Raw genomic sequence first — 23,609 nt, forward strand, 5'->3', positions numbered from 1 at the left:
ATAGTTTCTGGTCTTACATTTAGATCTTTAATCCATTTTGAGTTTATTTTTGTGTATGGTGTTAGAAAGTGTTCTAGTTTCATTCTTTTACAAGTGGTTGACCAGTTTTCCCAGCACCACTTGTTAAAGAGGTTGTCTTTTTTCCATTGTATATCCTTGCCTCCTTTGTCAAAAGATAAGGTGTCCATAGGTTTGTGGATTTATCTCTGGGCTTTCTATTCTGTTCCATTGATCTATATTTCTGTCTTTGTGCCAGTACCACACTGTCTTGATGACTGTGGCTTTGTAGTAGAGTCTGAAGTCAGGCAGGTTGATTCCTCCAGTTCCATTCTTCTTTTTCAAGATTACTTTGGCTATTCGAGGTTTTTTGTATTTCCATACAAATTGTGAAATTCTTTGGTCTAGTTCTGTGAAAAATACCGTTGGTAGCTTGATAGGGATTGCATTGAATCTATAGATTGCTTTGGGTAGAATAGCCATTTTGTATGTCATCCTTTTAAATAGTAGCAAAGAATAAAACGTATGTACATGCCATAGTATAATCAATTCCTTGTATTAACCAGTCCCCTAAATGTAACTTCTTTCTGTTGTTTCAGATACTCATTACCATAAGCAGTGTTGATAATAAACATTCTTGTAGCCAAATATTTGCTACAGCTAGTTCCATAGTACAAATTCTTGGGAGTAGGATATCTGGGTCTATGGCTATGTACAACTCGAGGCTTTTGATTATACATTTCTGAATTGCTCCTTAAAAGTGTGGATATACTGTCCTACCAGAAAAGGATGAAGGTGCTTCTTCCACAGGAATTATACCTTCCTGATCCCCCCTCCACGCTGGGTATTACAATTAAGTTTTTGTTTTCCAGTTTGATAGGTGGAAAATGATGTTACTGTTTTTTCTTCAAAAATGTTAAACATCTTTATGTTTATTGAACATTTGTGTTTCTTCTGTTGTTAGTACCTAACTCTTGTCCATATTTTTCTGGTTAGTTTTCTTTGTTAGTTTTTTCTGTTAATTTTTTGTTGTTGTTACTAGTTTATGAGAGTCCTTTATATAGTACGAGTATTAATCTCTTAGTTTTTAAAATTAAAAATTTTCCTTTTTAAAAATTATATACTTTCATTTTAGAATACTTTTAAATCTAAAGCAAAAAGAACAGCAACAACAAAAAACTCCTAAAGTCCCACTGTCCAAGGATAACCACTGTTAACATGTTTCTCTATGCAAGGTATACATATATACATGCCTTGTATACATATATAATACAATGCATGTTTACTGAAGTGGAATAATCCTTCATATACTCTTTTGTGTGTTTGTTTTACACTGCACACTATTTTAAAAACCACCTTTTCCTTAAAATTGTTTTGTGTGTACCTTATCATGTTATTATACATTTTTTTGTAACTCACCTGTACTATTTTCTTTCTTTAATTTCAAAGCACTATGTCATTGTAAAATATTTACATGTCACAGAAAAAATGTCATAAGCATAAGTTCCTATCATTCTGCTTTCCAGTGATAGTCACCATTAACAGATCTATATACAGTCTTCATATCTTTTTTTTCTAAGACTATTCTGTCCCTATGCTTTTTTAAAATATATAATCATGTTATACTAATTGTTTTTATTTTTTCATGTATTTGATCTTGGACATGTAAACCAAACTTGCTCATTGTAATAGGAGTAGATTATGGAGGTATCATAACCAGTATCTTCTTGATGGGTGTTTGAATTGTTTTCTTCTTTTTCTTTAATACAAATGGCTACAGTGAACATCCATCTACACAGCTCATTAAGTGCTTAAAACAAGTTGCAATATGAATTCCTAGCATTGAAATCTGTGGGACAGAGTACGACCAGTATGGACATTTAAATATTTAATAGAATTGCCCTCTAGAGAGGCCCTATCAGTTTACAGTGCTCCCTTCGTTGCAGAGAGCACTTTCACAGCTTTTTTCTCTGTATGGATTCTGTTTTTGGGACTTCAGAATCCCTCACCACAGAGAGACCAGATAAATAATCCTGGTTGACTTGGATCATAAATCAGATTTTGAAAATCTTTTAAATATTAAAGACAATATTAGTATAAATATCCTTTTTGCAAAGAATTAAAAAGAAAAAAAATACACTATTTTCTCACTCTCTTTGGCATTAAAAAATAAAAAATATAATACTTGTATCTGGTTTAAAAATGTAAACTTTCCAGGATACAAAATGAAAAATGAAAGCCACCTCTCCCTTCCAGTTTCTGTCCCTAAAGTAATCATTGTTAATATTTTTTGTACAATTCCTTTTGGAAAAAAAGTTTAGCTATGTCAATGCAATATTGTAGATATGCCCAGACCCACATCTCCAGCCTTCTCCAATGCTTATGATTTGTCTTAATTAGTTAAAATATGTCTCCCAAACTCTGGTGTCTAGAGACTTGGAGGTTAACCTGTCAGTTGGATAAAGATGGATTTTGTAGCAAAATAATTTGACAACTATGTCATAGTTTCTTTATATCAAATAATGGGAAAATATGACTGAAAAGTTGTCACTTATGATGGAAAGCAAGCAGAGTCTCACTGAATTGTACCAAAGATCTTCCCTTTAATATGATCAGATAGCAAATCTATTCTCTTTGGGTCCCTGGGTTGTAAATATTTTGCATCTTTAGCATTCTTATCAGCACACATGATATATAACATTACCTGAATTGAACAAGATACTTGTAGGTCTGAGTGATTTGCTTCACAGTTTCTTTTTACTTAAAGCTGTTTCCCTAAAGGGAGAACTGTTTTTCTGATTTCGTATATTTTTTCACAAAGAGAGAACTTGTGTTAATATTTCCATTTGTATATTTCATTTACACAGCAGGCAACACACTATACATCTGTCCCTAACTTTGCATCTTCCGCTTATAATACATCTTTAATATCTTTTCATATCAGAACATATGGATCTATTGAGGAAGATGCTTTTTAACTTAGTGGTAGATTTTTAATGTCGGTATATTGTTCTTCGCTCTCTGCAGCCTGTAGTCCTGTTGTCTTTTCTCATTTGACTTCCCCAGCCGGGGGTCTGGGATGGTGAGCTGGGGTCACACCAAGGCTGGGGTCCTCTCACAGTATTGCCATGTGACACTCCTCACTGGCCTTCTAGCCCGCGGGCACAGCTCCTGGTGTCAGCACTAAGCTCTGCTTCTCGCTGGTTCCCCTCGTCCCCATGACTGTCCATGAATACAGAAGGCTGAGGGGCAGGTGCCTTTTCAGCTGCTTCTTCCCCACACCTCCCTACTGATGTCCGCATCCTTTATTTCCACTCCAGGGCAAGCCGTATGTCTTTGACCGTGTGTTTCCCCCAAACACGACTCAGGAGCAAGTTTATCATGCGTGTGCCATGCAGATTGTCAAAGGTAATGCGTGTATTTTGAGAGTGTACTTTTTCAAGCTCCCCATTCCCTACCCTACTCCCCTCTACCAGTGGTCTTTTTCTCTGCCATCTCTTCCAGATGTCCTAGCTGGCTACAACGGCACCATTTTTGCTTATGGACAGACATCCTCAGGGAAGACACATACCATGGAGGTCAGGGTTCTGACTTTTTATGGGAGAGAGGAGTTGGAAGTGTTAATGGGAGGCCAAGGAGTCTCGTGGGGGAGATCTAGGAATGAGGGCTCCCTGGTACAGAGGGTGGGCGGAGGGCAGTGTTACTGTGGAAGTTTAGTGGACTCCCTTCAGCCTGCTGCACTTCACTCCCTTTCCACTACGCCAGTTTTCTTCTTTTACCTGGAAAAGCAGCAGCAATGACCGTTCAACGGGCTGCTCAGTTCCCTCTTCCTTCCAGTAAAGGTAGTGACCATCCCCTAAGTCAGGGTGGTCTTCTTAGCAGCTATTACCTCTGTGTTCTGCCTCCCTCTGAACTGTGTGACTCCTCTTGAGCCCCAGCCTCATTCGGAATACCCTTCCTCCCCAGGGAAAGCTGCATGACCCCCAGCTGATGGGAATCATTCCTCGAATCGCCCGAGACATCTTCAACCACATCTACTCCATGGACGAGAATCTTGAGTTCCACATCAAGGTGTCAGGGCATGACCGCTGGGCATCCTCTTATGGGGCTGGGAGGGGAGGATCTAGCATGAACCCACCGAGGTCCTGGGCGCCCCAACTTATTCTCCCCCGTGGTTACCTAAGTTCTTCTCTGCCAAAATAGTCTCTTCTGCCCTTTCCCTCCCACCACCACTGTTTGAGTGGGTCACATTAGCCTCTGATACCTGAATCAGATTTAAGATAGGCCCCCATCACTTTACACTTCTCCTTTCTTCTTAACCCAGGTTTCTTACTTTGAGATTTACCTGGACAAAATCCGTGACCTTCTGGATGGTGAGTGGTGTGTGATCCCAGTGGGTGGGTCGGGGGGGAGGGGTGAGGAGGGCAAGGAAGAGAATGATCACAGCGTTCGTGGCCTCTGGGGCTTAGGTGCTGTTCGGTGAGAGAGGCAGCAAGCATACGAGGACACACACACTTGTACTCGTGGCCCTTGCCTTCACTCACCAAGAATCTCCAAAAACCGAAAGGGTCAGAAGATGAGCTTAGATGCCCAGGCCCACATACAAACCACCTCAGCCCCTAGCTGGGGCTGGAATCCTGCAGGAGGACGAACAGCCTTCAGAGTGAGCCGGGAATTTAGGCTTTACAGGGGAGTCCTCTTCCCTTTTGAACACACAAGAGTCATCCATCGGCGCAGACTCCAGGGTCACGGGGTTGGGTAGGTGGGGGGGTGGAAGTGCTGGCCTTGCTCACCCTGAGTTGTCTCGATTCAGTGAGCAAGACAAACCTGTCGGTACACGAGGATAAGAACCGGGTGCCGTTTGTCAAGGTGAGTGCGGGGCCGGGGCAAGCAGGCAGGGCCGGGGTACGGTGAGTGCAGGCGGGCGCAGGAGGAGGGGAGGTCGCGGCCCAGAAGCCGGCGGCAGACAGCCTGGGCTGGGGAAGAGTCTGGGGCCTGGGCAGAGGCACTGTCCTGAAGGGTCATTTGGTCACCGTGCAGGCAATTTAATCTGTAGACCAAAGTGTACGGGGTCACTGTCCGTTTGCCGCCTGCAGGGTTGTACTGAGCGCTTTGTGTCCAGCCCGGAGGAGATTTTAGATGTGATCGATGAAGGGAAGTCAAATCGTCACGTGGCCGTCACCAGTGAGTGGGGGACATCAGGGGCTCCTGAGTCTGGCGTCTGCCTCCCCTCTGTGCCCATGGGGGCTGAGGGACTTGACAGGGAGCAGGGGAAGGCTGTGTCCTCCTCCGGAGGAGAGATGCTTGTCTGTGAGACCCTACGCCCCTGCTGCCAGGGATACGTAGGGGCTGGGCTAGTCCCGGCGGACACCCCTCTCTCAGCGGGTGGGGGCGGTGGTCCGTGGAAGCTGGGGACTGAGGGCTTCGTTCCACAGAGTTTGGTATAAGGACTGTCTCGTCCTGCCTCTTACAGACATGAATGAACACAGCTCTCGAAGCCATAGCATCTTCCTCATCAACATCAAGCAGGAGAACATGGAGACTGAGCAGAAGCTGAGTGGGAAGCTGTATCTAGTGGACCTGGCAGGAAGCGAGAAGGTGAGGGATCCTGCCCGGGTGAAGGGGGCAGGGAAGGAAGCCTTGGGGGGGTGGCCTTTTTAGAACTCAAAATAACTCTCATTGAGCTAGAATTCACATACCGTGAAGTTCACCGTTTTAAAGTATACAATTCAACGTGTTTGTGAGGTTATGCGTCATCACCACTGATTCTAGAACCTTTTCATCACCCGTTAACAGTCAGGCCCTAGTCCCCCATCCCCCACCCTCTGGTAACCACTTATCTACTTTCTGACTCTGGATTTGACTTTCTGGACATTTCACATAAATGGAATGTTGTATAATATTGTGTGTGTAGGGGAGACAGTCTGTAACAAGAACATTTGGGGGACCATCTTCTTTTCCTATCCCCCTCTCTTTGGACTAAGCCAACTTATGTGGAGAGGAGGAGGGGGGAGCCCACTTGCTCTGCACCCACTCATGACACACCCTTTGTGCCCTGGTAGGTCAGCAAGACTGGAGCTGAGGGAGCCGTGCTGGATGAGGCCAAGAATATCAACAAGTCCCTGTCGGCCCTGGGGAACGTGATCTCGGCGCTGGCTGAGGGCACGGTGAGTGCTCGTTGGGGTCCTCACCCCATCTTCTGCCTTCTCCTAATGCCCTCACCTCATCATGCCCAATTCATGGGTTGCTCCACCCCTAGTAAGCACTACCATCCTTTCTTTCTTTTTTAAAATATTAAAAAAAATTATTTCATTTATTTGGCTGCGCCGGGTCTTAATGGTGGCATGTGGGATCTAGTTCCCCAACCAGGGATTGAACCCATGTCCCCTACATTGGGAGCACAGAATCTTTACCACTGGATGACCACTAGGGAAGTCCCATCCTTTCTTTCTTTTTTTTTTTGGCCATGCCATGCAGCTTGTAGGATCTCAGTTCCCCAACCAGAGACTGAACCTGGGCCATGGCAGTGAAAGCCTGGAATCCTAACCACTAGGTGCCAGGAAACTCCCTTACCATCTTTTCTGATTCCCCTGCTGAGTTTTTCTGATTCGAGGCCTCCTTTTTCCTCCAGAAAACCTACGTCCCGTATCGTGACAGTAAAATGACACGGATTCTCCAGGACTCCCTGGGAGGAAACTGCCGGACAACGATGTTCATCTGCTGCTCGCCGTCCAGCTACAACGACGCGGAGACCAAGTCGACGCTGATGTTCGGGCAGCGGTCAGTGGCGGGTCCCCTGCTCCCGGCCCCAGCCCCTGCTGTGCTCTCCGCTCAGGGCCTCATGAGCCTTAATGGAGGTCTCATCTCTTCATTCCCCTTTCCAGGGCAAAGACCATTAAGAACACTGCCTCCGTGAATCTGGAGTTGACTGCTGAGCAGTGGAAAAAGAAATATGAGAAGGAGAAGGAGAAGACAAAGGCGCAGAAGGAGACGATTGCGAAGCTGGAGGCAGAGCTGAGCCGGTGGCGCAGCGGTTAGCGAGGGGTCCTGCGGGTGCAGGGGCAGAGGGGGCTCCTCCGCCCTCCAGGGAGGTCTGTGCTTCTGGGGGGACGCGGCAGAGCCGTCACGAGGGAAAGCGAGAGGGGGCTGAGTGCCTTTATTCCCCACCCCCAGAGAGGTGGACGGTCCACTTGGCAAGAGACATGGAAGCCGGGAGGGCTCTGCGGTGGGCAGGGCGGGAGGAAGGGCCCGCGGGCGCAGCTGCTGCTTCTGCCCCCGTCCTTCACCTTGTTCTGCCGCTTCGCCAGGAGAGAACGTGCCCGAGACCGAGCGCCTGGCCGGGGAGGATGCTACCCTGGGCACCGAGCTCTGCGAGGAGACACCTGTCAACGACAACTCCTCCATCGTGGTGCGCATCGCCCCCGAGGAGCGGCAGAAGTACGAGGAGGAGATCCGCCGCCTCTACAAGCAGCTTGATGACAAGGTGAGGATGCCGGGCGGGGCCCGGGGGCGAGCCTGGTGCGGTGGTGAGTGAGGGATCAGAAACGGAGCTTATCCTGACTTGTCTTCTGCTTTTAAAAGAGATGAATATTTGTTATTGAAATGTGGAAGGTAAATAAAAACACATTGAAGAAAGTTTCCATCATTCCTCCTCCCACCATTCAGAAATAAAGCCACACAACTGAGATTATACTGTCTAACTTCACATCTGATTTTTTTCCTTCCGCATTATATAATGAGCAGCTTCCTACTTTGTCAACAGTTCTTCACTGAATTATTTTTAAATGGCTGCCTTACAGTCCATTTATCAGAATGAGTTTAACCATTTATTTATTTACAGGCCTTCTACGGTTTTGTATTTTGTTAGTGGGTTATTTTTGCTGTTATAAATAACTTTGAAGTGACTGTCTTTGTCTCTTGTGCATAAGACACTGCTTTGGAATGATTTGGTTAGCATGGCGTGCTGGGGTAGGATTTCTGTTAAAGGATGTGAACGTCTGAAGGCTTCTGCTGTGTCCTGTCAAGGTTATACTAACTTCCAGAAAGAAAGGAATTAAAAAGTGAGGGCAGGAGTCAAGGAGAGAAGCTGAGGAAAAGACTGCTTTCTTTTTAGGATATAGAGTTCCTTTCTTTCCTTTTAAGATATTTACTTGTTTATTTGGCTGTGCTGGCTCCTAGTCACAGCACTCAGGCTCTGTGATCTTCATTGTGGTATGAGGGATCTTGAGTTGCAGCATGGGAACTCTTAGTTGTGGCCTGTGGGATCTAGTTCCCTGACCAGGGATCGAACCCAGTCCCCCTGCATTGGGAACACAGAGACGTAGCCACTGGATTACCAGGGAAGGCCTAGGATGCTTTGAACTCAAAGCCTAAACTAGCTGTGTTTTTATCAAGATCTATATCTGCCCCAAGCTCCCAAGTCTAAACTGGAACGAGCAGCTTCCCTTCATTCCATCTTATCCCCGTGCCTCCGACAGGATGATGAGATCAACCAGCAGAGCCAACTCATAGAGAAGCTCAAGCAGCAGATGCTGGACCAGGAAGAGGTAATGGGAAGGAGGGCAAGACGTGAGAGGAGAGGGCTCTGTCCATTCCTGAGAGGCATGCAAAAGACCTTTTCTGGAAAGATGGAAGAAGGGGCATTCTGCTTAGCAGTTAGTCACCCCAAGAGACAATAGAAATCTGGGGGCTTAATTACGGTTTTGCTTAAAGCACAGAAGCTGGAGTCTGGGTGCTCCTTCATTATGGTTCCCTATTTCTGAAAGCCCCATTCCTCTTGACTCTGCCTTGACCCTTGCCTCTCTCCTAGAGCTATACCTGGGTTGAGGGGGGCTCAGCTTCCCCAGGCCAAGGAGCCGGCGAGCTGGTCACTGGCAGAGGGCTCCTGCCCATGACCCGCCCCTCCCTTGCAGCTGCTGGTGTCCACTCGAGGAGACAATGAGAAGGTCCAGCGGGAGCTGAGCCACCTGCAGTCAGAGAATGACGCCGCGAAGGATGAGGTGAAGGAGGTGCTGCAGGCTCTGGAGGAGCTGGCCATGAACTACGACCAGAAGTCCCAGGAGGTGGAGGAGAAGAGCCAGCAGAACCAGCTGCTGGTGGATGAGCTGTCTCAGAAGGTGGTGAGTGGCCAGCCAGGAGCACCCTGACCTCAGAGCACCCTCTGCGTCCGAGGGAACCCTGCTTCCTACGAGGGTGGTACCGTGTTGGCACCTCTGTGCTGTCCTTCACTTGGTGGTGGGCCCCTCTCCCACTCCATCACTGCACTTTGCCCTCCTGACCACTCTCTCTTCCAGACCCTCCTGCAGGGCTTGTGTTCTCTTGGTAGCAACCGTCAGGGTCATGCATGAAGGGAGAGGCCTCTGCCTAGGTGGGGGAGGGAAGCAGGAAGATGGTGCTGGCATGACCTGCGGGACTGTCCCCAGGCCACCATGCTGTCCCTGGAGTCCGAGTTGCAGCGGCTGCAGGAGGTCAGTGGACACCAGCGGAAACGGATTGCTGAGGTGCTGAACGGGCTGATGAAGGACCTGAGTGAGTTCAGTGTCATCGTCGGCAACGGGGAGATTAAGCTGGTGAGTGGAGAAGGACGTGGCGGCCTTGTTCAGAGCTTTCTTGTTCTGGGCACCGGTGGGAGGTGCAGGTGAGACAGTCATGTCCTCAGAGATACTGAGGGAGGGGGACAAAGATCCAGGAAGCACACCTCCAAACTAGACACAGGAAAACACGCAGAGGTTTGCATAGACTCAGCTGAAACACACATTTCAGATCTGCATACCCGGTGGGATTCACACTGCTGGATAAGGAAGCGGTGGAGATGTGCTTTCAGCAGGATTTGGAGATGGGGGCACAAAGTTAGGAAGGATACAGACAGATCTGTGCCAGTGACGATGCCCCATCTGGGTGATCAAGTGGATCAGTCTGACTACAGAATATCCTGCTTCTCTACAGAAGGGAAGAGGGTGACTGTCAGAACAGACCGTTGAATGCAGACAGGGGGATTCAGTATGAAAAGCCAGGCGGCACAGAGCTGCTAAAAGTTGTTTGGAACATACCTGTCCCGCTGGAGTCCCTGTGCCTGGGGGCGTGTGGGGGCTGGGGCGAGTGGAAGGAAGTGGATAAGGGGCGTCCCAGGAGCAAAGCGGCACCTCCCCGCTCCCGTGTTCACCCCACAGCCAGTGGAGGTCAGCGGGGCCATTGAGGAGGAGTTCACAGTGGCCCGGCTCTACATCAGCAAAATCAAATCTGAAGTCAAGTCTGTGGTCAAGCGGTGCCGGCAGCTGGAGAGCCTCCAGGTCGAGTGTCACCGCAAGATGGAGGTGACCGGGCGGGAGCTCTCGTCCTGCCAACTGCTCATCTCCCAGGTGAGTGCCCGGGGTCGAGAGCCTCTGGGTGCCGCGGGAGAGCGCGGGCAGCTCTGTGGTTGTGGGATGACTGCTAGCACCCGTGTTTCTGCCAAGGGCCTAGGGCCAACTGAAGTCAAGGACAGAGAGCTAGGGGAAGCAGGAGAGGGTCCAGGCCAGAGAACTGAAGGCACAGGGGATGCTGCCCTCTGAGCCAAGAGAGTCTAAAGCAAGCGTCTCCAGAGGAGTGGCCCTCGACCCTGCGTCTGGTGGCAGGTGTAGCAGGAAGTGGGGAGAGCTGGAGCTGGTGGAGGTCTGTGCTGCCTGGAGTTGGGTCCTTGACTGTATCCATCTTCTTCTTCTCACCAACGCCCACCCCACCAGCATGAGGCCAAGATCCGCTCCCTGACAGAATACATGCAGAGCGTGGAACTCAAGAAACGGCACCTGGAAGAGTCCTATGACTCCCTGAGTGATGAGCTGGCCAAGCTCCAGGCCCAAGGTGAGGCCTGCTGAAACTTCCAACCCACCCATCCTGGGATCTGAGATCAGAGAGGGTGTTGGGCGGCGAAGCGACAATCATCCCAGGAGACTGCCTGTCGGCACACTCACCGAAGCGTTAGACTGAAATCCTGGAGTCCCGCTCACATGCTGCCTAGCCTGCTTTGGCATGTAGCTCATCTTACATGAACCGTAAACCCTCCATCACCCTCTATCCCTGCTCTATGAAGGTCGGCCGTCCTCACCCAGAAGACCATCCCTGTGGGCCCGTTCTAAGGCTAAACGTGCCCTGGGCGCCTGGCTGTCTGGTCACGGTGTGAAGCTCTGTCTGGAGGTGGTGGGTGGGATGTAAACCGCTTCCTCCGTCCCCCTCAGAAACCGTGCACGAGGTGGCCCTGAAGGACAAGGAACCAGACACGCAGGACACGGAAGACGTGAAGGCGAGTGGGGAGAGCGCTGGGGAGACCGGGGCCTGGCCGGCCGAGCTGGCCCTCACCGAGCCGGGGTCTGGGAGCCTGGCGCCGAACGTGGGTGGGGCTGTGTTGCAGAAGGCCCTGGAGCTGCAGATGGAGAGCCACCGGGAGGCCCATCACCGGCAGCTGGCCCGGCTCCGGGACGAGATCAACGAGAAGCAGAAGACCGTCGACGAGCTCAAAGAGTGAGCCCCTGGTCCCCTCGCCTCGCCGCGCCCACTCACACACCCCCTCTTGCACCCGGATCCAGTTCTTTAACTTGCACGGGTCATGCCCCAGCAAAGACACGACTTTGCAGCCCAGCTCCAGGAGGTGCAAGGAGTGAGGACTAGTCCCTATGCGCCGGGCTTCTCTGAATTGATAGCTCAGGGCCCCTTATTCTGCCATGGACTCGGTAGCCTGAGTCCGCCTCTGATACCCCAAGGTAGATGCGTCCACCCCAGGAGGACGCGTGTGTACGGGAAGGAAAGTGTTGAAGGAGTCAGTCTTCCCCCTGTCCCTCGCTGACGTCTCCTGTTCTCCCCAATGCCCCCTCGCCCTCCGCAGCCTGAATCAGAAGCTCCAGTTAGAGCTGGAGAAGCTCCAGGCTGACTACGAGAAGCTGAAGAACGAAGAGCAAGAGAAAAGCACCAGACTCCAGGAGCTGACGTGAGTGAAGGGCCCACCTGCAGGCCTGAGGCCACAGGGGCTCAGACGGCGGCTTCCACGTACCGCAGGGGCAGGACACAGTCTAGATGGGGGTGTGGTGACCACAGGAAGCAAGGTCCTCAAAAGGACAACTTGACGGAGAAGTGGAAAACAAAGGAGACTTCTGTTCGGTATTAGCCGACGTGCAAAGATGTGGGTGGTGTTCCGTGAAGTGTAAAAAGCAGGTTATCACCAGTAGGAATGGTGTAATCTCGTAACATTTATGTGAGATCCACATGCATGGAAGAGTCTGGAAAGATGGATACCAGAATGCTCACCGTGGTTTGATCTGTAAGTGGTAGAATCATGGGCTTCTTATGGAACTCATCTTACTTGTCTAATTTATGCACTGTGAACATGGGTAACTAGTATAGTAAGTGATAATAAAATAGATCAAGGAATGGAGGAGAAAGGACGGAGGGGCAGGGTGGCCCTGAGTGGTTTTCCTGTCTCTGTCTTCCTCCAGATTTCTGTACGAGCGACATGAGCAGTCCAAGCAGGACCTCAAGGGTCTGGAGGAGACAGTTGTGAGTGACTTCCCTTCTGCGCCAAGTCATCGGCGGTGGGGGGTGGGGAGGGGTAGCTTTAGAGTCCAACCCGCCCCCTGATTTCTTCTGCACCCTATTTCTCCTGGCTTTCTGTGAAGTAAGTCTGTGGTATGATCAGGACACACCTTTTTGTAAAAAGATGAGTGACTCACTTGTCTGGAGAGACTGAAGGATCCAGTAGTTTTGGAGGGGGAACGGTGGTGACCCCTTATTTGGTGGCCCCAGATTTTTCATTATTCTTTGCAGGCCCGGGAACTCCAGACCCTCCACAACCTTCGCAAACTGTTCGTTCAAGACGTCACGACTCGAGTCAAGAAAGTGAGTGCTGCCTCGGGGTCTTCCCGGCCCCCGTGTCCCTCTCCTGTCCTCAGGTTTCTCCAGCCCCTGTGGCCTTCCCTGGGGCTTCTGGGCCCGGCCTGAGTGGGTCCTGCGTGGCCTCAGGATGGCCGTATCTTTCCCCGGCCCTGTCTCTTCTCAGAGTGCAGAAATGGAGCCCGAGGACAGTGGGGGGATTCACTCCCAAAAGCAGAAGATTTCCTTTCTTGAGAACAACTTGGAACAGCTTACAAAGGTTCACAAACAGGTGAGGGTGAGGGCAAGGGGTGAAGAGAACTCTTGAGGCCTGGGATCCCTAAATCCTCAGAGGCCCTTGGATTTAGAAAACTCTTATTGCATGTTTTCCTTCCCTTTCCCCCTTCCCTTTCCTACTGACCCCTTCTCTATGCTGTATTTGGTTCCACGTTTACCCTGTTCTTGGTTCTATGCCTGTTTTCCCTTTCCCAAAGCTCCCAGCCTGCCTCTGCTCAAGTGGAATTCCCAGGCCTGTGTTGTTGGAGGGTGAGGTGGAAACCAATAGAAGTTTCAGAGGCGTGGGCCTGGGACTGCGTGAGGGGCGCTGGGCAGACCTTAGCCGGAGTGGAGAGCACTGAGCTAGAGGCAGCCAGGGGAGCGGGGCTTTCTCTGGCGGCGAGGACGCCCATCTGCCTCGGCCTGGGGCAGGCACGCAGAGAAATGGCGCGATGTTGTCCCCGAGGCCCCGGCAGCCCCTGGTCGGGCCAGTGAAAGCTGCTGTGTATTAAGTCGGTGCCTCTCTGTCCCCCTCCTTGCTGCGGTTCCTTAGGTGGAAGCCTGGGTTTCAAAGGTATGGGCTGGGGAGGTGGCAGGGGCAGTCCAAAGGAGTCAGGACAGGAAATGTTTGGTGCACACAGCAGGTGGCCCTCCCTAGAGCCGGCCAGCTGAGCCTTGAAGACCGTGCAACACACTGTCAGCTGGCTCTTCAAACAATTCTGAAAATAAACCCTGACCTATTCTTCATTCCTGTCCTTTCAAATCCACCTTAAAATGCCTTTTACGCTCATATTCTCATTAAACTGGGGCTTCAGCTTTTCTTCTTCCCAGTGCCATACCCAGCATATACAGCCAATACCCAGGACACCTTCTTATTTTTTTAATAATGAAAAAAAAAAAAAAAAATCCTAGCGCTGTGGCCCAATGATGCTTCACAGGGTTTATTTTATTTGGACCTGCAGAACGCCTTCCTACCATCTTTTCCCCTGTGCTTACTATCCAACAGTGTGACAATGTTACAGAAAAGTTAAAGGACAGACAAACATTTGTTATCAGTTTTGCCATTCTTTTTAATTTCTGTGTTCATTTCTTTCTCTCTCCAAGTACATGTTACATTGCCTGCCTCCCTGCCCCCCAGCAACTTTTTATTGTGGTAAAATACACATAACATAAAATTTGCCACCTTTAATCATTCGCAGTGTACCATTCGCAGTATTAAATCCATTCCTAATGTTGTGCAACCATCCCTACCATCCCGCTCCATAAATCTTTTCATCTTGTAGAACTGAAACTCCACCCCTATTAAGTAATAACCTCATTCCTCACTCTCCCCAACCCCTGCCAACCCCCATTCTACTTTCTGCCTCTTTAACTTTGACTAAGAGTCTCAGTAGCATCTAAGTGCAGTAACCTGGAATTTGTCCTTCTGCACCTGGTTCACTGGACTTAGCATAATGTCCTCCAAGTTCATCTGCACTGTGGCACACTTCAGGACATCACAGGCCGTTTTCTCCCTCCCTCTCCACCCCCCACCCCCATGCCTCTGTTCTAAGTCTCAAAGACCAGAAACTACTCACCTATAGGCTAGGACTCCTCCTAATTTCATCCTTCAGGGGACACAAGACTAGAAAGGAAAACACCAGAGATGTAGAAACCTCTCAGTTAAATAGGACCTTAAATAGCCAGGGCTGCAGCCCGTGACAAATTGAACTGAGTTACTGTCACAGCAAAAACATTGTTTATGATCTGGAAGTTGTCCAAAATGAAAGGGACAATTCTCCCAGTGTCCCCTGCTGCATCGATGTACCTGATATCTCCCAAGGCCGGCTCCTTCTGCAATCTGTAGGCCCCCAGTCATCGTGTGAGACCTTGTAAAAAGGTCAGGCAGTCTCTTCTGGCTGCAAACTGGTTGCTACCATTGCTTTAGCTTAATTGTAATGGGGAGAGGGCCAGCCCAGGAAATCCTCGAATGTGAAGGTAATGAGCACAAATGTTTGTGAGACCTCAAACATTTTCTTTCCTTCCTGTGGGGCAGCCGTGTGGATGTGTGTGTGTGTGGGGGGGTGCGCCTGTATTCCAGCTTCTGCTCCTGCTCTGCACTGCACTGAACCTGTGCTCAGCCCCACATCCCCCCTCCAGACTGCTACCGTGCTCTCGCTGACTTGCCCTGTGCATGCCCACATAGCCATCTCTGGGGAAGGGGGTGCCTTGTCCCCATGGTTGCCCTGGGGCTGTTGGTCTGGCACCAGCTGTGAGATCCTGGGGGTTTGGTGGTGGTCAGGCCAGGAAGAGACAAGAACAGGGCATGTCACACGAGTTCTAGGCAAAAAATTGAAGATTAATCTGTAGCATGCATCATTCCTTGGTTCAAATTTTTTTTTTTTAAGTGACTTAAAAAAAAAAAAGAGTTCTGGGCTACAGAGGAGTTGACAGGTTGTGCTGCTCAGAAAACGATGTAACTTTTTAATGCCTGACCCCTGTTTGCTGAAGGAGGAAGGAAAGAACCTTCCAGAGCAGCAGCTAGGTAAAGGGGATGAGGCCCTTGGAGGAAACATGGCGCGCACCCTCCCTGACGGGACTCTTCTGTGTCCTCTCCCCTGCCCGCACCTCCGTCTCCGGCGCCGCTGACCCGGGCCCACCCACAGCTGGTACGTGACAATGCAGACCTGCGTTGTGAGCTTCCTAAACTGGAAAAACGACTTAGGGCTACGGCTGAGAGAGTTAAGGCCCTGGAGGGTGCACTGAAGGAGGCCAAGGAGGGCGCCATGAAGGACAAGCGCCGGTACCAGCAGGAGGTGGACCGCATCAAGGAGGCCGTGCGGTACAAGAGCTCGGGCAAGCGGGGCCACTCCGCCCAGATTGGTGAGTGGGCCGTGGGGTCACACCCCGGGGGTCCTGGCACGTTCCTCCACGTGAAGCAGCCCCGCCACTCCCGCCCCAAAAAGTAGGCGGTGGATTGTTATCTTATAAGCAACTCAGTTCAACTGGAGCTCGGGCCCAGGGTGACCGCAGAGTCACAGGCAGTCTCTTCACGGTCGTTTTCCTTTCTTTGCCGCAGCCAAACCCGTCCGGCCTGGCCACTACCCGGCATCTTCACCCACCAACCCCTATGGCACCCGGAGCCCCGAGTGCATCAGTTACACCAACAGCCTCTTCCAGAACTACCAGAACTTGTACCTGCAGGCCGCGCCTAGTTCCACCTCAGACATGTAGTGAGTGACTGTGGGCGCAGGCGGGGCCCCAACCCGAGGCTCTCTGCACCTTATAAGACATAAGGTTGGGTTAATTATTGGGTGAGATGCAATTCTTTTCCTCAGTAGCTTCATTTCTAACCCTTGCTCAACTTCAGACCTTTGTTTAGAAGGTGGGCATCTGCCCTCCTAATCTTCGGCGATGTTTGTTGTCTTCTGGTCTTGGGGGCAGGGTGGACGGCTCCATCCCTGAGGGTGAGTGTGGATCTGTGGTCCTTGGAATAGTGGAAGGTGGGTATTAGATGTTGCATCTCTTTCCTCTTCTCCATCCAGCTTCGCAAACTCCTGTACCAGCAGTGGGGCCACATCTTCTGGCGGCCCCTTGACTTCCTACCAGAAGGCCAACATGGACAATGGTGAGTGGACAAGATGGGAAACCCAGCCTTTGGGAGCCCCGGGGCACACTGGAAAGTATCAGAAGAATAAGTGACCCTGTGCCCGCAGCTCAAACACTCCGCATCCCTTCAGGGTCTCGGACTCTTAGAAGTGGGGTCTCATGCCTGTCCCCACCATTCCCTTCCCTCCCCTTCTCCTCTCATGTGTGAGGGCTCAGGGTGACTTTTTGTCAAACAAAATAATGATGCAGCTCAGAGTGGGTGAAGACAGAGTGCCACAGACCAAGATGGTAACTATGTTCCCAAGACTCTTACCTTTCTCTTCAAGGAGTTAGGATGAGAGAGGGTTTGAGCAGATGGTTTGTAACACATCTCTTTTTTCCCTTCTTCCAATCCTGTGTTCTCCATGGTGATCTCTGCAGGAAATGCCACAGATATCAATGACAATAGGTACGCCAGTCCCCATGCTCTTGGGCTCTCTGGGTGAGAACAGGAGAAATTTCCCTTGTGCCCAGTTTAGGGGCTCCCCAGAGCCTTTGGGGAGAGGAGGAGGAAATGAGAGCCATTCTCACCATCACCGTGTTGTCCGGGAGGTCCAGTCCTGCCCCTGCCTCTGTGTAGAACACTGTCCCCTCCTCCAGTCCGCCCGATGGCTCCTCACCATTGCAGCTGTGACGGTGGCGGGGGGGTGGGCGGGGGGGAACCGCCCTGGACGTCTGATGACCTGGGTTTCTCTCCTGTGTTGGGGAACTTTGTGACCTTGGGCAGATCAGCTCCATCTCTCTGGCCTTGATTTGCCTGGTGTTGCTGTCCTTGGTTATCTCACAGGCTGGCTGGGAGAGCCAAGTGACAGGAATGCTGTCATTTATATGGGAGCTGACAACGCTGTGCTTGTGCTGGGTCTCTTCTTCCAGGAGTGACCTGCCTTGCGGCTACGAGGCTGAGGACCAGGCCAAGCTGTTCCCTCTCCACCAAGAGACGGCGGCCAGCTAATCTCCCACGGGGGCTGCCGCGGACCTGCACTTTCAGGTAGCTTCAGGCCGCTTCCTCTGAGCAGCCTCAGGTTGCTTCTTTCCTAGCCCTCGGCTTCTTTGTTTCTCCCGCTTTTTTAATCATCTCAGAACTTTTACTAAATCGTTGTCCCTCCACTCCTGCTATCCCCCTCCTAGGGGCTCCAGCAGAACTGCCCGGCGTCCCCTGCACACGGGCCCCTCCCTCCTGCCTTGGGCCTGGTGATAGCGGTAGCCACAGTACTGCCTTTCTGCCACTAGGGGTCACTGCAACATGTCAGAAGAAGTGGGCAAGGGCCATGTCCGTCTGCAGCACCAGCAAGGGTCACAGAATCTATTCATGGTAGATACTAGGAGACCTTAGGGACAGGGAGGCCTGGCGGGCTGCAGTCCCTGGGGTCACAGAGAGTCAGACACGACTGGGCGCCTGAACAACAGCAGTGATTAGAAGAGCTCCGTGTCCTACACTCTTCCTATCTGTATGTATCACCATCAGGCTTTAGGAAATGCACCAGGAAGCCTACCTTCTATTCCTCTAGCTGCTGCATCAGCAGTCTCCTCCCGTCTTGCCAGTGGAGTGGGAAACTGTACACGCTGACCTTCGGGCCTTCCTCACCTCTGTCCCCTGCGCCCTGCTGGCAGCGCATGCCCCTTCCTGGTTCTCCTGCCGCACCAGGGCTGCCTTCGGGCTCAGAACCGAGCACGGGGACCCTGTCTTATTGTCCACCTTGGATCCTTGGAGAATAAGAAACACGAGATCATGGCCTCCTACTGGGCGGCATCCAAGCTGAGCCCTTTCCAGGGGTTTTCCAGAATAACAGGCCAGGCCCACACACACAGGCAGAAAGGCATGAGAAGCAAGCAGTAGGAATGGGGGAGGAAGAGTGAGGGAAGGCCTGGGGGTGGAGGAGCAGGGGCTTGGGAGGGTGGCATCTGGTCGCTGGTGTCAAATGAACAGCTTGTAAACCCAAGCTGGCCTCGATGCCACCCGGTTCCTGTTCAGGAGCCAGGCTGCAAAGTGGTTCCTCACACTTTCTTTCTCTTTCTTCCCCAGTTTCTAAGAGGGACTGAGGCCTCTTCTCTCAGCATGCTGCAAACCTGTGGTCTCTGATACTCACTCCCTCCCCAGCAACCCCTGTTGTTCGACTGTACTATGTTTGATGTCTTCTCTTCCTATCTTTGTATCTATATATCAAAAGCTGCTATGTCTCTCTCTCTCTCCTCTCTGTCTTACTCTCTAGTATCTAATGATGTATTTAGCAATTTCTAAGCATAGGATGCCCTCCTCGTTTGGGGCCATAGGGAGGAGGGTCAGTGTTTCTTCTCTCTCTCATATATGCGTCTCTCACACTGAGTGGTGTTAGTCATGGAGATGATTAAAAAAAGGAAAATGGGCGCTAGAGGGCTGTGATCCTTCACAAACACACACACGCGCACACGCATGCACACGAAGCCTTAAGCAAAAGAATGTCTTAGCATCACAAGATACAGAAATAGCCTCTTCTTCCCTCCTCTTCCACATTTAGCACAGAGGAGGATAACATGGAAGGACTGCTTGAACTATACAGAGAGTTTTCTTCAGACACCCCTCCCCTGAACCGAGGGGTTCTGGGTGTGCACCTCTGCCCCTTGAAGTCTGCCTTTTGCCTCCTTCCTATTCCTCCTAGAAAACCAAGAACATGGACTGCTCAAGGGACCACTTCCCTTTCTCCCTGAAACTCCTATTGACATTCTCTATCCCAGAGCTCCTGACTAGAAGCCAAAGCTGCTTAAAATGATTTTGCAAAGTTAAGGAGGCCAACCTCTTCCCAACAGCCTATCAAATGGTTGCTCACCTGTCCACAGGGATAGTTCTAGCCAAGCAGAAGCAGTAGGATTGCTTCTTTGGCTTTGGGGGGGTAAACAGGCTGGAAAATTACTAAGTGTTGTTTGCCACAGTGATGAGCTGGATTCCTTTCTCTGTCCCATATTGGGCTGCATGTTCTTCCATGTCTCCACCTTTGGTGTGGGGGCTTCCAGTTCACTGGCAAAATAGCTATCTCGAAATGCCTTCCTTTCAGACTGGAGCCTGACTTTTCCCTGATGATATACATTAAACATTTTTTTTCAAAGAATTCCTTCTATAATGTGCTTATCAGGCATTAAGTGCACTTTAAAGAAAGGGGCAGGGCAACTTTTCCGGAGGTGGAGGAGCCCAAGGGCTGGACCCCGGATATGGGGGGGGGGGCCCTGCTCCCATGTAATTGACAGGACTATGGTTTTGTTTTCATATCCTTTCCTACCACATGGTGCTAAGGGGGCTTTCCAGGTAACTGCAGGGGTGCAGAGTGGAGGTCACAAGCCAGTCCAAATCAAGAAAGAGTCCAGATAGCCTGTCTTATCTGGGATGGAAGAACAGGGTAGCAGACCACCCATCACCTAGTTTTTTAACCAGGAAAGAAAGTTCAGGGTGAGTGCCAGCTGGTAAACACAGGCTGTCGTGGCCCATGACTCCGTCAAGGGAAGAAGTCCCTTCTCCCTTCGCCTGTTGGGCCTTTCAGCAACTAAAGAGAAATGCAGGGAGAAACATATACCAGAGGGGCACGGAGTAAAGCCAAGGCGGTGACGCTCAAATGGCTTTCAGAACCAATCTCATAATGGAGCCCTGATATAAAGAGTAACTAGAAGTGACGCAGAGCTGGGCATTGTGCATTTCTACTGTTTGATGGAAAATGGCTCATTAGTTGAGGAGCCCTTGAACGGTCCTAAGAGACCCCGAGGGTTCCTGTAGAGTAGTTTGAAAACCACTGCTCAGAGGAAAGGGATGTAATCTGGCTCCCCTGCCCCAAGCAAAGAGGGAAAGAGTGGGGTCAGCGAGCCACGCCGTCTCCAGACCCCGGCGAAGAGGAAGGAAGATTGCTGTGTACCTGGAGACTTGTGCGCATGTCGGCCCGCAGGGCCCCCGAGGCTCCAGTGGGTTTTACGCGCTCTTGCCACCAAATGATTCTGTGTCGGGCAGATGAGGAGAGAGGTGACAGACGGAGCAGCCTTCTCTTGAGCAAGATGTAAGGGAAATAGAATTCACTTACGTACATAAGGGACACACAAAGCCTTCCCCAGAAGCTTCACTCGGCCGTCCTCCTCCGCCCCTCCCCTCGCCCCCTCGCCCCCTTCCTTTCAGAGAGCCAGGGTCTCCACTTGGGGCACCTGGCCTGCTCGCTCACTTCTGCCAACATGTTGCATGCCAGCGTGGACGACAAACCAAACCGCACCAACCCCCGTGTGTATTTACTTGATGTACATAGATATCTTTAAAATAAAATAAATTCAGTGATGACTCTCCGGTGTTGTGAATCTTTATGCCTCCCCAGTCTCCCTCCCTTCCCTGCAGGTGATGGCATTATGACAGTGTGGGACATTATGACAGTCTTCCAGGTGTTTTTCCACAGAGTTACATGCAGGTTTCCCCTCCGCCCCCACTTGACAATATATCCTAGAGATCTTTCCATGTCAATATACATACTTCCCTCACTAAAAAATATACATGTATTTTTTCCACAAACTTACCCTATAATTTATTCAACCATTCAATGTTGGTGGACACCTATCCAGGTTGTCTGTAATTCTTAACAATAATGTGATCCTGTTTTCTTCCTTGTTCTCCCACAGACCACCGTCAGCCCCAGCATCAGTTCCATCCCTCCCTTGCCAAGAGCTCAATTCTCTGGGCCCAGGATTTTTCACCACAGTCCCCCTTCTGACCCCCCACTCCAGGGCACAGCCCTCCTGTGGTCTCTGCTCTCACTTAAAAGCCTCTGCGATGAACAGAGAAAACCCCACAACTAGAACACTGGGGCAGTGAAAAGTAGAGAGCCACAGAGCTAACCGGCCTTGGTGCTGGCTTAACATTCCTTCTGTGTATCTCTGCTGTTTTCTCTCCCGCTTCCCAGAGCAACTGGTCTAAACTCTCCCTTCCTAAATCCCTTCTTACTCGCCTCTCTTAGGCAATAACTTTGTCTGTTTTAAAGCGTTAAGTAAATTAAGGTGATGGAGTGTGAAATTATTCATTCGCCACCCCCCAACACACACCCCTACACACTTCTATCTACACAGATCCCTTTTGTTTCTACTTTCTGACAAGTGATAAATCTCCCTTCGCTGGACTAAATCAAGGCCCTTCTAGATTTTCTTTCTTGAGGTACTTAACATAGACTTGATAGAGAAACTAAAAGCGATGCAGTCTTGGGCAGTTTGCATCTTCTTTGTTAGCTTCTGTTTGTTTGTTTGCTTTTTCCCAATTATTTTTATTAGTTGGAGGCTAATTACTTTACAATATTGTAGTGGTTTTTGCCATACATTGACATGAATCAGCCATGGATTTACATGTATTCCCCATCCCCATCCCCCTCCCGCCTCTCTCCCCACCCCATCCCTCTGGGTCGTCCCAGTGCACCAGCCCTGAGCACTGGTCTCGTGCATCCAACCTGGGCTGGTGATCTGTTTCACCCTTGATAGTATACTTGTTTCAATGCTGTTCTCTCAGAACATCCCACCCTCGCCTTCTCCCACAGAATCTAAAAGTCTGTTCTATACATCTGTGTCTCTTTTTCTGTCCTGCATATAGTGTTATTGTTACCATCTTTTTAACTTCCATATATATATATGTTAGTATACTGTATTGGTCTTTATCTTTCTGGCTTACTTCACTCTATATAATGGGCTCCAGTTTCATCTATCTCATTAGAACTGATTCAAATGCATTCTTTTTAATGGCTGAGTAATATTCCATTGTGTATATGTACCATAGCTTTCTTATCCATTTGTCTGCTGATGGGCATCTAGGCTGCTTCCATGTCCTGGCTATTATAAACAGTGCTGCCATGAACACTGGGGTACACGTGTCTCTTTCAGATCTGGTTTCCTCGGTGTGTATGCCCAGGAGTGGGATTGCTGGGTCATATGGCAGTTCTATTTCCTGTTTTTTATGTTAGCTTCTGTTTTAACAATTTTGTCTCTTCTCCTTGGCAAGGTCTCCCTAAAAAGTGTGTTTTACCATGTGTTTCTCTATAAGACACTCCCTGCCAGATTTTCTCATAACCAAATTTCCTGAAAAAGTCTTAAGATTTCCCTCCCCTCTTTCTCACTTCCTATTGATCCCTCAGCCCATCCTGACCTGGCTCTTGTTCTGCTGAAAGTGCTTTCCAAAAGTTACTAGTTGTGGGACTCCCCTGATAGTCCAGTGGTTAAGACTCTGCATTTCTACTTTAGAGAGCATGTGTTCAATTCCCCTTCTGGGAACTGAGAGTCCTCATGCTACATAACACAGCCAACTAAGAAGAAAAAAAGAAGCCCCTAGTTGCCAAAGTCAACGGGTGGGGGTAGGGGTACTTCCCACTTCCCCATTGTCTTGCGTTGCCTCTCCAGGACATTTGATACCGCTTTCCACTCCTTCCTTCTGGAAACTCGGCTCCCTTGGCTTTTGTGACCCTGCCCTCCTGACCCTTTTTATTTCTCTGGCCACCCCTTCTCAGGCTTCTCCCACTAGCCTCTCACATGCTGGTCTATGCCAGGGTCCAGTCATTGGACTTTCCTTGGAGTTGTCACTCGCGACTACAGATTCCTCACGAAAATTAAACCCGTATTCCCAGCCCAAATGTACTGCTGCCCTCAGGTGCCCAAACACTGTTAGGCAAAAGCCCGGGATTCATCCTCAGCGTCTCTCTCCCCCTCAAAGCCCACATCCACTAAGACTTGGACGCACCAACATCAAACCGAACCTTTAGATCCACCCCCTTCTTTCTATCCCAACAGTCATTATTTTAGCTTCTCACCTCGTGCCTAGACTTTTGCAATACTCTGGTCACCCTCCAGAACGATGCCTGAGCGGTCTTTCTAAAAGCACAAAACCCACTTAAGGGATTTGC

General features: G+C 50.1%; 1 protein-coding gene across 4 annotated transcripts in view; it reads left to right on the plus strand.

Annotated features, from left to right (window-relative positions):
* The window catches only part of KIF5A (kinesin family member 5A), a 29,506-nt gene extending 8,484 nt beyond the window's left edge, over nucleotides 1–21,022 (plus strand). Inside the window, exons 2-30 of one of the 4 annotated variants that reach the window (XM_043447179.1) lie at nucleotides 3,318–3,405; nucleotides 3,502–3,575; nucleotides 3,964–4,068; nucleotides 4,322–4,370; nucleotides 4,811–4,866; nucleotides 5,094–5,181; nucleotides 5,471–5,595; nucleotides 6,060–6,164; nucleotides 6,629–6,777; nucleotides 6,882–7,030; nucleotides 7,305–7,480; nucleotides 8,475–8,543; nucleotides 8,910–9,116; nucleotides 9,420–9,566; nucleotides 10,167–10,355; nucleotides 10,719–10,836; nucleotides 11,211–11,275; nucleotides 11,384–11,493; nucleotides 11,855–11,956; nucleotides 12,462–12,522; nucleotides 12,790–12,861; nucleotides 13,022–13,126; nucleotides 13,664–13,684; nucleotides 15,756–15,972; nucleotides 16,169–16,322; nucleotides 16,635–16,717; nucleotides 17,119–17,146; nucleotides 17,611–17,725; nucleotides 18,761–21,022. In XM_043447179.1, coding sequence (XP_043303114.1) covers nucleotides 3,318–3,405; nucleotides 3,502–3,575; nucleotides 3,964–4,068; nucleotides 4,322–4,370; nucleotides 4,811–4,866; nucleotides 5,094–5,181; nucleotides 5,471–5,595; nucleotides 6,060–6,164; nucleotides 6,629–6,777; nucleotides 6,882–7,030; nucleotides 7,305–7,480; nucleotides 8,475–8,543; nucleotides 8,910–9,116; nucleotides 9,420–9,566; nucleotides 10,167–10,355; nucleotides 10,719–10,836; nucleotides 11,211–11,275; nucleotides 11,384–11,493; nucleotides 11,855–11,956; nucleotides 12,462–12,522; nucleotides 12,790–12,861; nucleotides 13,022–13,126; nucleotides 13,664–13,684; nucleotides 15,756–15,972; nucleotides 16,169–16,322; nucleotides 16,635–16,717; nucleotides 17,119–17,146; nucleotides 17,611–17,689 — 2,991 coding nt within the window. In that variant the 3' untranslated portion in view covers nucleotides 17,690–17,725; nucleotides 18,761–21,022. Of the gene's footprint in view, nucleotides 1–3,317; nucleotides 3,406–3,501; nucleotides 3,576–3,963; nucleotides 4,069–4,321; nucleotides 4,371–4,810; nucleotides 4,867–5,093; nucleotides 5,182–5,470; nucleotides 5,596–6,059; nucleotides 6,165–6,628; nucleotides 6,778–6,881; nucleotides 7,031–7,304; nucleotides 7,481–8,474; nucleotides 8,544–8,909; nucleotides 9,117–9,419; nucleotides 9,567–10,166; nucleotides 10,356–10,718; nucleotides 10,837–11,210; nucleotides 11,494–11,854; nucleotides 11,957–12,461; nucleotides 12,523–12,789; nucleotides 12,862–13,021; nucleotides 13,127–13,663; nucleotides 13,685–15,755; nucleotides 15,973–16,168; nucleotides 16,323–16,634; nucleotides 16,718–17,118; nucleotides 17,147–17,610; nucleotides 17,726–18,760 lie in introns of all 4 variants that reach the window. The other 3 variants (XM_043447177.1, XM_043447180.1, XM_043447178.1) reach the window with 3 other exon arrangements.
* Nucleotides 21,023–23,609: the final 2,587 nt, after the last annotated feature.

This window comes from Cervus canadensis, chromosome 25 (assembly GCF_019320065.1).
Source record: "Cervus canadensis isolate Bull #8, Minnesota chromosome 25, ASM1932006v1, whole genome shotgun sequence".
In the NCBI taxonomy this organism is placed as follows: Eukaryota; Metazoa; Chordata; class Mammalia; order Artiodactyla; family Cervidae; genus Cervus; species Cervus canadensis.